Here is a 12,826-nt window from a genome sequence, read left to right as displayed (position 1 = left end):
TAATGTCCGCCATATGGATTTATGGATCCACTATTTTTAATTTTTAAAAACTGACTTTAGATTCGTAATCAGCGATCCCAAAAACCCCCGAGAGAAAATTTTCAAGCAAATTTGTTTAATTTTTGTCCGTCATATTGGATCCGCCATTTTGAATTTTTAAAAACTGACTTTAAATTTGTAATCAGCGACCCCAAAAACCCCAAGAGACTATTTTCAAGCAAATTTGTATAATTTTTAATTTTTGTTCCCCATATTGTATCCACCATTTCGAATTTGAATATCTGATTTTAGATTAATATTCAGCAAACCCCAAGAATTTAGAAAATAACCATAATTTAAAGTATATGTTACTGATTTAATTTTATTACAGTCAAGTTTAACCTGAAATTATGCGTTGCCGTGTATAAGTTTGTTAATAACAAAAAACAAATAATATAGATTGATTTGTTAAAAAACTACTAAACCCTATTTGTAGAAACATAAAAATAAGAAATATGCAATTATTTAAAGTTTTCCTTTAAGTTATGTTAAAAAAATTGGTGGCTTAAAAAGTGGTCGATATATCGACCACTGGAACTGAAAGGGTTAAAAAATGAAGAAAAGGAATTTTCGTGAGTCATACATAATTATAGCAACGCACTTTCTTTTGTATGGTCTTATTAAATCTTTCTGATATACCGTTATGTTGTGGTGTATTAGGACATGCTAATTGTAATTCCGCACCTAATTCACGTAGAATTTCTAAATTGTACTCTCCTGTATACTTTGTGCCTTGATCAGTTCTTAAATGACACACCTTAGCATCTCGCCCTAATAAATTTAGTGCGCTTCTTCCAAAATATTTTAAACATTGACCTGTTTCACTCTTCGTTTTCATGGGATATGCCATTAAATTCAATTTAATATTTTAAGGAAATATAAATTTGTTATTCTTAAAAAATGGTTTAAAAAATTCAATGTTAAGTTTAAAATGCATTGGAGTAGGAAAAAAGAGAAAATATTTAGAATAACCAATAAAATCAATACAAAAAGACGAAAAATTTAGCGTTGGCTGCCTAACCCCACGAGTTCTTTTTTTAAAAAACATTCACAAAACCCGTAATATTAAGAATATCGCAATTCCATTAACACCATCATCTTCAGCACTAAATTATGCATTGAAAATCACTTTACAAGAATTTCATTCGTGTAACTTAATTAACTAAAATCACAAAAATAACTCTTAGAAAAGATACATCCAAAAAGTCTGTTTGATAATGCCCATAATGCCCATCTGTTAGCAACTAAAGTAAACTACCATAAGCAGTCTACATTATTAATAGCGCACGATTTAAAAAAATTATGCAGAAATAAGAAGCAATTGGCTGCCTCACCCCGTTCTATTCTACCAATCGCGAATAATCATCTATAAATACCGATATAAATCGATATCCTTTTGGAAATGTTACCGGTGTGATAGGACCCATTAGGTCTATATGAATGATTTGAAAAGGAGCAGTTGCTCGATTTCTCGTTGATAAAAATAGTAATTTGTTAATTTTTCCAATTAAACACTATGCAGATCTAAAATGGTTAAAAATCTGCAAAGACATTTTCTTGGAAAATATAAGATATTATGGGGGAGTGACACCTCTGACCCGAAAAAAAAGATTTTATTTTTTTTGCTTAAACGATACTTTATGATGTGTAGAATAGAAATTATATCATGAAAAGTGGTTTCGAAATTATTTTATGTGAAAAAAACGAAATCTGATTCACTTGAAAATTGTTACTTATTGTTAGAGAGGGTAAAATAAGATATGAGGAAATTGTAAAGACCTTATGATAAGTATACAAACAATCCCAACAAAAACATCTTTGATGCAAAATATGCAATGCAATGCGGCCCTGCCCGTTGGTTTAGAACGTGCTCTTACGCTTTCTTCCGGTTATCATTGTTTTTAACAGTTCTAGCAAGGATATTTTTTATTCTCTTGGTTGTATATTTTTTCTCTACTGACGAGCTGCTTAGAACTACTCCCATTTTGATATTTAATAGTCTATAAACGGTTTTTTAGGGTTTCGTGGCCAAGGGCCAAAACCCTTATAGCGAGACTTTGGTGTCCGCGTCCGTAGTTCTTAAGTTTTAAGTCTTATGTATTAAGTCTTAAGTCATATAGCGAGACTTCGGTATAAGAAGTTTTTAAGTTTTAAGTCTTATGTATTAAGTCTTAAGTTTTAAGTTTTATGTATTAAGGGGTAAGGCCACTGTAGAATTTTCAAAACATAAATTTTTTTTTATTAACTGAAAAAATTCTTTGAAACTTGTAGAATATAGAACAAAAGGTTTTATATGTGTCTGAAATCGATTTAAATGAAATTTCGAGCTTTTTTACCGAGCGCGCCGCACAGTGGGACCAAACTGCAATTTACTGTTCATAATAGTCTAGAGCCTTCATTTTTTAACCGATTTTACTGAACTTTGTTTTAAATGAAAGATTATTAAATTTGGAAGAGATTTGTCGAGGCTGAATTTTAAATTTCAATTTGTTTATATTTATTTTTTTATTGCAAAGTTTAACAAAAGCATCTATTTTTAAGAAAAAGTTATCTCCAGCCTCTATAATCTTATGGCACGTGCTGAAAACTTTTTAGAAACACACCTAGAGTACTCTGTAAATTGTAAAAAATTTGTATAACAACAAATTGTTATTTTGGATAAACGCTTTGATAGATTTTGATGAAATTGTATACTTAAGGGTTTTTGGGGTCGCTGATTACGAATCCAATGTTGGTTTTTCAAAATTCAAAATGGCGGATACAATATGGCGGATGCTTTTTACAAATGTTATAAGCTTTTATAATGAAAAACGAATCGTTCTCACTTATAGGTAAGAAAGCTCCAAGCCATCTCGCGGCAAAGATGAAAAGCTTACTTTTACCGCGAAATTTAAATCACTAATAAGACTAACAATCTGTGCTAAAAATCTTTACACTATGCAGAATTATTGGGGTAAGAATTCCTGAAGTGGGCAACGGATTTTCCAAGGTTTGCAATTTCTACAATAAATTTTATTAAAATAAAGTACTAATAGAGGGACAAACAGTCACAAAGTTTTATTTAAAAATATTCATTTGTTTATTTTTTATAAACAATTTAATTTTAATGTGACATTTTTTTAAAACATTTATATCTCAGAACTGGATTATCGGATTTTGATGAAAATTTTTGGACACAATTAATGAAGATTTGAGCTTTTTAAGAAAAATTATTTCAATGTTGAAAAAAATTATTTATTGTAAAAAATAATTGTTAATAATAAACAAATGCTCCTTAAGTTCATTGCACACCCACCATGAACACCGAGTATTCTTAAAAACTAAAATATAGAATAAGTATTTAAAATTTAAGATTATTTGTAGAATTATTTTCAATTAAATAAATTTCACTTTGTTGGTGTTTAACTAGTATTTTTTTTTAATTTTCGACTAAATTGGTAAGTAAATAAAAAATGTTTTTGTTGAAAGCAAAATTTTCAATTTTAACTTTTTGTTCAAGAAATATTGTATGATTTGTTTTGTTAATCTAACACAAGGAAATTTGAATTCTCTGCTTTAGACGAAAATTTACCAGTTTCAATAAAAATCCATAACAAAAATTTTAATTTAAAGAAAATTTTTTTACTGTGAACTTTTTACTTATTTAACAAAAAAAATTTTTATTTACTGTGCACGTGTACGTTCAAATAAGAATAACTCCTATAAAAATAAAGTAATTTAAAAAACGACTAGGGTTTTGGGAAAGCGCCATCTAAAAAATATATAATTTCTGTAGGATGGTAATTGTATGTCAAATATTTCATTAAAATTTTTAATTATTCAAAAACTGCAGCAGTATCGTGGTTTAAATTATCTGACATTATAGCTAATGACTTGTGCTTTATTTCATTAGCTTCTTTATAATATATGACTATCCTTTCTTAAAAACGAGGTGCGTAAGATCGACAAACTTCAAGTGTAGAACTTTTTCTTGATTGGCTATTTTTTCAAAATCCTTTATTCCTTTATTTTGATTGGATAAAATTCAAAATCCTTTATTTTGATTGGATATAATCGAGACGACATTACTTACTAATGTCAAAGCAGCTAACTTCAAGTGTAGAACTTTTTCCTCGTTGGCTGATTTTTGGCTGATTTTATAATGAGTGTTCCTCATTGGCTGAATTTTATAATGATGGTGACCTCACACTTTTAAATTTTCGTTTTAATAATAAAATATATTCAATTTAATGATTCATTTTAGACGCTTCAAAATTGTTGCGCGCGCATCTTTTTTTCCAAACAATTGTTTGTTCGCTACGTAACCTCACCTCAGTGTAAAACGCATAGTTTTTTTTTGGTTGGTATGAAAAATTACAAAATATTACAAGTGTCAGCAACTGTCAGCCATTTGCAAAGTGTGACAAGTGTATCGTTTCGATAAGAAGTATTGGCTGTTATTTGCTGAGTGATTTTTTTCTGAAAAGGAGATACATTAAAGGATACATTAATTTAATTAAAGTTAAGGTTTAAAGGAATACAGGACATTTGCCTGTTATTTTGATTTCTAAATGTAGAATATTGATTTTTTAAATTCTGATGTTTGTACATAATTATATTATAGTGGTAATAATTATTATTTAATATTGATTAATATTTGTTTTTTAAATCTTAATTATTGATTTTTTAACATTTTGCTTTTTAACATTTTGGTAGTTAGTTATTATTTTGGAAAAAACTTTATGAATATTAAAGATGTACTAAAAATAACATGTGATTACGAGATACCAGATACTTGATAACAGAGATTTAGTCAAGAGGTACTAGATTAACAGATACTAAACAGATACAAAACAGAAAAATTTACCAAAAATATACTTATATTTAATAATATTAATAATATTAATAGATGAAGATACATTCTTTACATTCTTAATAATCTTCAATAAGAAAGGATAAGATAAAAATTCCAGTTACTGTTAAATGTGACAATAGTAACATTATTTACATGTGTTCTGAATTAATTAATTTTATGAAAAACTATTTTTTAGAAGCGATATCTTTTCAATAAATTGAAAGAAATCATGTCAAACAAAGAAGGAACTGTTAATTTAAGTGTTACAGATTTTAATATTATACTTACTGAAGGAGGAATGTTAAATGATACTCATATTGATGAATTCGAAAAATTATTGAGAAGGGAATCAAATTCTGCTTTTAGCATGCAAAGCACTTTGTATTTTTATACGCTTGAATTTATTAGTCCGATTGAAAAAGGTAAAAAGCATATTCAAACACTTTTTAGTGGACCTATCAAGAAAGGTCATTGGATTTGCACTTATTATGATGGAATGAGACTTTATATGTGACGCGACACGAGAAAAGGGACCTATCGTTAAAAAAATCGATTTTGAGATTATGGTGCTATTCGACAGATTATTCTTTGCTCTTTCACGTGAAAAAATCAAAAGTTGAAAAACTTAAATAGTGTTAATAATATAAAGCCCGAAAGTTAAGCATGTAAGCGTAAATACACGGGTTTTCTGCGCATGGCGTCGCTTTAAACGCTCTCCCTGTAAAATTCTCCTTTGCGGCGATAGGTCCCTTTTCTCGTGTCGCGTCACATATTTATGATAGTCTTAATGAAGGATGTTTAAATGAAGATCAAAGGAAATATTTAAGTAGATTATATCCTTTTAAACCTCCAGTAGTTTTCACAACTGTTGATCAACAACCAAACAATAATCTTGCTTGTGGAATATATGCAATAGCATTCGCAACATCGATATTTTTTAATATTATGCCCCACTCTGTCAATTACTATTATTATAACATGAGAAATCATTTAATGTTAATGTTCAAAAACAATCGTTTAAGTAAATTACCGTCAGTAAGGTCGACTAATATTAGAACTATGACTGTTGAATGTAATTGGGAGTGTCTTCTTAGAAATCGAGCTAGAGAAAAAAGTTTCCAAAATGAAGAAAATAAAATTGTTGACAATAATTTATCACCGTTGAATTCAACCAGCAATGTTTGTAAAAAAAATTTTGTTGATAGTTGTTTAGAAGATTTGCCTTTAATTCCAGCAAATGATGTTAATAATATTTCTATTGATTCAAGCAATGGAATGAAAGATACAAGATTAATAATAACTGAGAAGCAAGGAGAAAAAAGAGCTATGGTTCATTTTCCTGAAGAAGAGGAAAAATATAAAATCATAAAACGTCAAAAAAAAGCTGCTTATCAAAAAAAATATCGACAAAAAAAGCGAGAAAATAATAAAATTGTTCGCTCTGAATCAATGGATTATAATGAATTCATTAGTGCAGAGCAAACTTTAAATACGAGGCCCCAAAGCACATCTACAGCTTTATCATCAGCAGAAGAAAATATTTCTACTTCTAAAGTTAAAACGTCAATTCGTGACAGAAATGTTGCTTACAAGCGCACCTTTCGACAAAATAAACATACTTCTGTTCAAAAACAAAATCAGTCTGATATTATTTCAAAGTCACATATAGAGATGGGTTATTGTAATGAAATGAACATTACACGTGATCATTTTTATGTAAAACTTTGTGAACATAAAGTTAACAGTGAATTATTTATAAAATCAAAAACTAATGATGATTGTAATGATTCAAGAAATGTTACAAAATATACTAGGGTGATTCTCCAAAAAACCTCATTTTGCATGTAATCAAAATTTTCTAAATAATTATAATCATTTGGGAAAATACCAAGTCATATTTCCCTATTTTATCACTTTTTCTAAATGTTCTGCAAGAAAAAGTTGTAAAATTTTATTGTTTAATACATTTTTAAAATATTTTACTACCTCAAAATCGATTTTCTAACCTGTCATCTAAGTGCTTTTCATTTTTTCAATAGGTAAAACAATTATTTAAAACATGAAAATTGGTACTTTATTAATTTTTTCTAAAAGTTATGATATTTAAGAATAATTTTCAAAAATATAAATAAAATATGTCGTGTAGTTTTTTTAAATATAGAAAATGAAATTTGTCATGTAGTACCGCGTCATTCCTCTCACTCGTTTAATATTATCCAATATTTTTGCTGTGGGTAGAGATATTGATTAATTATTGTGATCAATATTTAAATTAACATCTCTAATATTAATTTCTTAAGTTACTTTTTAAAAAATGTCATTATTTTGCGTTAAAAAAATTAAAATTGAGACATAAGCAGAGATTCACAACCTAAAGCGTCATTCCTCTCACCCCTAATAAAAACAATATTAATATATATAAATTGATCGCAAATTTTTTTCACATAAAGTTATCCTTTATAAACATGATAGGGCATTCTAAGCTGGAGGAAAATTATTTGTCAATTAAATAAAATTAAAAAATGTTGAAATCGTCATTCCTCTCACCCGTCATTCCTCTCACTTTTTTGAATAAAAATTAAAAATTGATATGATTGTCGGTTGTTTACAAACTGCCAGTGAAAAGTGAACCTAAAATGTATGAAAAATAATTTTTGACAATTGTTTAAAAAGATTTTTGATAACTGTAAGTATTTCAAAATCTATAAAATTTATAGATAATATTAATAAATTATAATTTTTAAATAATTTTTTGTAAATAGAAAAATATATATAATAAAAAACGCCGGCGCCAAATTTTAACCTCTTAATTTTTTTGAAAATTTTAATTTAAAATATATAGTTTAAAAGCTAAAAGTTAGCATGATCATGCTATAGAGGTGGTAGATTTTTGAAAGCTCAATATAATTGACTGCATTAATCCATAAATAATAATTTTTTTTCTTTTCTGTTTGTAACTCACAAAAAGGAGTATTTCGGGAGAATCACCCACTAATTTAAGAAATGAAAATCAAGTAAAAAAAAGATCAATAATACGTTCTTTAGAGGAAGAAGAACAACATCAAGTCATGAAACTTTAAAAGAAAGCTGCTTATCAAAGAAAGTTTCGACAAAAAAAACAAGAGAATAATAGAATTCTTAACCCTCAATCACTTCAAACAAAGGACAGTATTATTACAGTGTCAAAATCAAATATAAATTCAGAAAAATCCTCTACAACTGTTACTACATCTTTGGCAAAAGATAATGTAACTGTTACAGCAAATTTAGCAAATACTAATATTTCCGGTCGTCAAAAAAATGTAGCTTATCAAAAAACTCATAGCCAAAAAAAACGGGATTTTGCACAGAATCAAAATTTCTCTGACAGTATTTCAGTCTCGCATATAGAAGAACATTTTGCTGGTGCGATGAACATTTCATGTGAGCATTGTAATGCTAAACATTTCCAAGCAGAAAGAGTATCTAATAAAAAAAATTCATTTCATGATTGTTGTAAACATGTCGAAGTCAACGCTAACTTAGTTAATTTTAACAATAGACGACCAGGACCATATTGTTTCAAAATACATGGTCAGGTTTATTATCAAATGAATACATCTTTGTATGCAGAAAGGAACGATACTCCTTCATTTGGACAGTTATTTATTGTTGATCAAAACGAAGCTTCCGAAATTTGTTGTAAGAATAATGTTCAATTAAACCGAGATATTGTTGATGGAATTTAAACAGCCCTTCGGGATTGTAACCTATTTGCACAGCCCTACCGTATGATGCATGAAAAAATTAAAAAAACAATGACTGACAATAATGCAGAAATTTAGCCTGAAATGCAATTATTATTTTCATTAAAGCCTGGGATGGATAGTAGACGTTATAATTTACAAAGTGTCAATGAAGTTGCAGCAATTTTTACTACAACTGCTGATGGTGATATTCCAGAATCATATGTTACCGTATATAATAAGAATACAAAAAGTTTACAATATATAAGTTCTATGAATCCTAATGTTGAGCCATGGATATATCCTTTATTTTATCCACATGGAACAAGAGGTTGGGACAAAAATCTGACCTGCGCTAATACAAATAAACGTGTATCAAGAGCTGCATACATCAGGCATAGAATGGCTTCTAGGGACAACAATGTATTTTTAAAGGGTGGTAGATTATTTCAGCAATGGATTGTCGACAGTTATGTGAAAATTAAAAAGTTAGGACAAATTTCTGTCGAAATAATCAAAAGAAACTTCGTGCAGATACTTACGAAGGTCTAATTGATCATTTACAAAGAAGAGCTGATGATTCGAACAATGAAGTTGGGAAAATTGTAATACTTCCATCATCTTTCAAAAGTTCTCCGAGAAATATGTTACAGCATTACCAAGATGCAATGGCTATTGTGAGAAAATTTGGTAAACCTGATCTTTTTATTACGATGACGTGTAATCCAAACTGGCGTGAAATTAAGGAAAATTTATTACCTAACCAAACTGCCTTTGACAGACCAGATATTGTATCGCGTGTTTTTACCATAAAAAAAGATAAACTTATTAATACTATTGTAAAGGAACAATTATTTGGCGAAGTGATTGCTTATGTGTATGTCATTGAATATCAAAAACGTGGATTGCCGCATATGCATTTATTAGTGACTTTGAAACAAAATTATAAAATAACAACACCCGAGATTGTAGACAAATATATTTCGGCAGAAATTCCAAGTCAATCAGAAAATGTTATACTTCATGACATCGTTATGAAAAATATGATTCATGGCCCATGTGGAAATTGGTGTAAAGATAATAATAGTAAATGTTTGAAAGGTTTCCCAAAACAATTCTGTTCTGAGACAATAATGGATGAAAACGGATACCCAACGTATCGCTGCCTTAATACAGGACAATACGATCGCCTAAATGGAGGAACTACAGATAATCAATACGTTATTCCATACAATCCTACATTACTTCAGTTATTTAATTGTCATATTAATGTAGAAGTAGTTTCAAGTATTAAATCCGTAAAATATTTGTATAAATATATTTTTAAGGGACTTTAAGGGACATGATGCTGCTGCTGTAGTAATTACCGATAGTAGTTCTTTAGAATATGATGAAATAAAAAACTTTATTGAAACTCGATATGTTAGTCCTGTTGAAGCATGTGATAAAATATTTGGTAGACCATTACAGAGTAAAAGTCATCCTATTCTCCGATTACCTGTTCATTTAATTAATCGGCATACTGTAACCATTAGTGAAGAAGCAAATGATGATGCTATAAATGAAGCTTTACAGAAACGGACTATGTTATTAGAATACTTCGATTTAAATAGGCGTGATCCACAAGCTAGACAATATATATATGCAGAAATTCCATGTTATTATGTTTTTAAGAAAGAACGTGGTGAAAATACATTAAAATGGGTGAAGCGTAAAGGGTCATTTAATGTCATTGGACGGATGTATTCAATTTCGCCCAGTCAATCAAAACTGTTTCATCTTAGATTACTTTTAATAGTAGTTAAAGGCGCTACAAGTTATGATCATCTGCAAACTGTCAACAATATTGTACATGACACTTTTCGTAGTGCATGTTTAGCATTAGGCCTTATTGAAGATGATGAAGAATGGGAACGTGCTTTGACAGAAGGAGAAGTATGGATGATGCCACAACAATTAAGACGTTTATTTGTGCGTATTTTAATTTATTGCCATCCAGTTCATCCAAACGAACTTTGGGTAAAGTTTAAAGAGGCTATGTCTGAAGATTATCAGAAAAATTATCCATCTAATGAAGCTCATAAAAGAGCATATAATTATATAATTAACTTTCTGTTGCATGAAGGATCAAATATTCGCAATTTTTTTTTGAAATGATACAGTTAAATGAAATAAGTATTGAAACAGAAAATCAAACGAACAACAAAATGTCATTACAACAACATAAAGAGATTGGTAAAATGCAATATGTGAAACTGAATTCCAAACAGAAGGATATTGTTGATGAAGTATTAAATGTAGTTATCCAAGATAAAAGAATACCATCTTCTTCATGTTATTACATTGATGGACTAGGTGTATCCGGAAAAACTTTTGTTTATACAACTTTATACCATTTGTTAAGAAGTAAAGGAAAAATTGTTTGTACTATGGCATTAACAGGCATTGCCGCAATATTACTTCCCCGTGGTAAAACTGTACATAAAACATTTGGGATGCCTGTTACATTGTTCTATGACTCTACATCAAATATTCAAAGTCAATCTAAGGAAGCTACATTTTTGAAAGAGGTTGATGTCTTTATTTAGGATGAAGCTCCAATGGCGCCAAGATATGCTATGGAATTAATTGATAGAACATTACGCGATTTTATGAATGTTGATATGCCATTTGGTGGAAAAACTATGCTTTTGGGTGGTGATTTTAGACAATTATTGCCTGTTAAAGTTAATGCTACTAGAAGCGAATTAGTTAATTTATCTATTAAATCTAGCACATTATGGAGTCATTTTAAGGTGATATCATTAACAGAAAATATGAGAACTTTACCTGGTGAAAAAGAATTTTCAGAATATTTATTATCAGTTGGAAATGGTACTTTAAATGATAATGATAATAATATACTAGCACCAGAGCAATGTGTAGAAAATGGTGATATCATTCATAAAATATTTGGAGAATTAATTATCAATAATAAATACGATGATTTAGCAAAAGTAGCAATATTGTCTGCTCGAAATGTTGATGTTGATGAAATTAAAAACAAGGTGCTCGAACTGTTTGATAATAAAAGTGAGCGAATTTATACAAGTGTTGATAGTACCGAAAATTGTGATAATGGAAGTATAAATGATGCTATTTTACCAGAGTATTTGAATACTTTAAATCCATCAAATTTCCCGCCTTATGAATTACGATTAAGAGCCAATTGTATTGTCATGCTACTTCGAAATCTTAGTATTAATGAAGGTTTATGTAATGGAACGCGAATGCAGGTATTAGAACTATCAAACAATCTGCTACGTTGTCGTATTTTAACAGGTGATAATCTTGGGAATCATTAATTATATATTTAGGAAATCAAAGACCTAATTTACTAATCAAGAATTATGTTTACACTGAATTATTGAAATAAAAGTAAATATTTTTTCTATAAAAATGTCTGAGTCGTTATATATTTTTTTTTCTTAAAAAAGGAGTGTGTCTCAGTATGGCTGTCTTTACGCGTAAGACTTTCTTCGACGCTTGTTATTGGTAAATTATGTCATTTTTTTGTAATAAGATTCACACGTAAGATTTCTATACACGTTTCTTTCTTATCAATTGGTCAAAGACGTTTTAATTTCCTAATTTAAAATAATAGTTCAAACTTCAGATAATTAAGTCACTTATTTGTACGTATTTTAATGTACTGCCAACCAGTTCATCCAAATGAACTTTGAAAAAAGTTTAAAGATAATATTTCTCAAGATTATTAACGAAATTTTGCATCCCATGAATCTTATAGAAAAGCATATATTGAAATAAATTATTTTCTTCGAAATGACGGAGTACTTACATTTTTTGTATAATATTTACAGAAACCACACTTATATTTCTTTTTTATAGCAAAAGTAGGAACGATTTTAAGAAACAAAAGTAAATTTTTAATTTAATATCCTCAGTTTATGGCTTTCTTTGACAGTAGAGATGTTTTTTTGCTAGCTAAGTGAAAAATAGTTAAAAATTGTTTATTTAGTAACGTTTTTCTTTCATCACTATTTTTTAAAATATAAATTTACTATGGAAGATTTTAAATGTTACAAAATTTAATTAACAAATAGATTACTTTGATTATAAAAAGGTTTTCTATTACTTCATCGTACAAAACTTTTTATAAAATGTGCCATTCTTGAAATATACGCTTTTCTTTAAGCAAAGAAAAGTGTTGTTTTTTTTATCAAAACCA

General features: G+C 28.7%; 1 protein-coding gene across 1 annotated transcript; it reads left to right on the top strand.

The window, feature by feature from the left end:
• The first annotated feature begins 9,731 nt into the window (after positions 1 to 9,731).
• Positions 9,732 to 11,186, top strand: LOC122502237. Its single transcript, XM_043612182.1, has 4 exons — positions 9,732 to 9,847; positions 9,927 to 10,573; positions 10,786 to 10,953; positions 11,041 to 11,186. The coding sequence occupies exons 1-4, from the start codon at positions 9,732 to 9,734 to the stop codon at positions 11,184 to 11,186; spliced, it is 1,077 nt and encodes a 358-aa protein (XP_043468117.1).
• The last annotated feature ends 1,640 nt before the right edge of the window (positions 11,187 to 12,826 follow it).

Source organism: Leptopilina heterotoma, unplaced genomic scaffold (assembly GCF_015476425.1).
Source record: "Leptopilina heterotoma isolate Lh14 unplaced genomic scaffold, ASM1547642v1 Lhet_223, whole genome shotgun sequence".
Classification (NCBI taxonomy): domain Eukaryota; kingdom Metazoa; phylum Arthropoda; class Insecta; order Hymenoptera; family Figitidae; genus Leptopilina; species Leptopilina heterotoma.
The sequence above is the reverse complement of the archived record's forward strand: the minus strand, read 5'-3'. Positions and strand labels throughout refer to the sequence as shown.

Bases quoted from the DNA above. Each gene is read 5' to 3' on its own strand.
- LOC122502237 (XM_043612182.1), top strand. From the start codon at position 9,732: ATGGATGAAAACGGATACCCAACGTATCGCTGCCTTAATACAGGACAA. The intron at 9,848-9,926 runs GTTATTTAATTG...TATATTTTTAAG, and splicing joins TACAATCCTACATTACTTCA to GGACTTTAAGGGACATGATG. The intron at 10,574-10,785 runs GTATTTTAATTT...GTATTGAAACAG, and splicing joins ATTAAGACGTTTATTTGTGC to AAAATCAAACGAACAACAAA.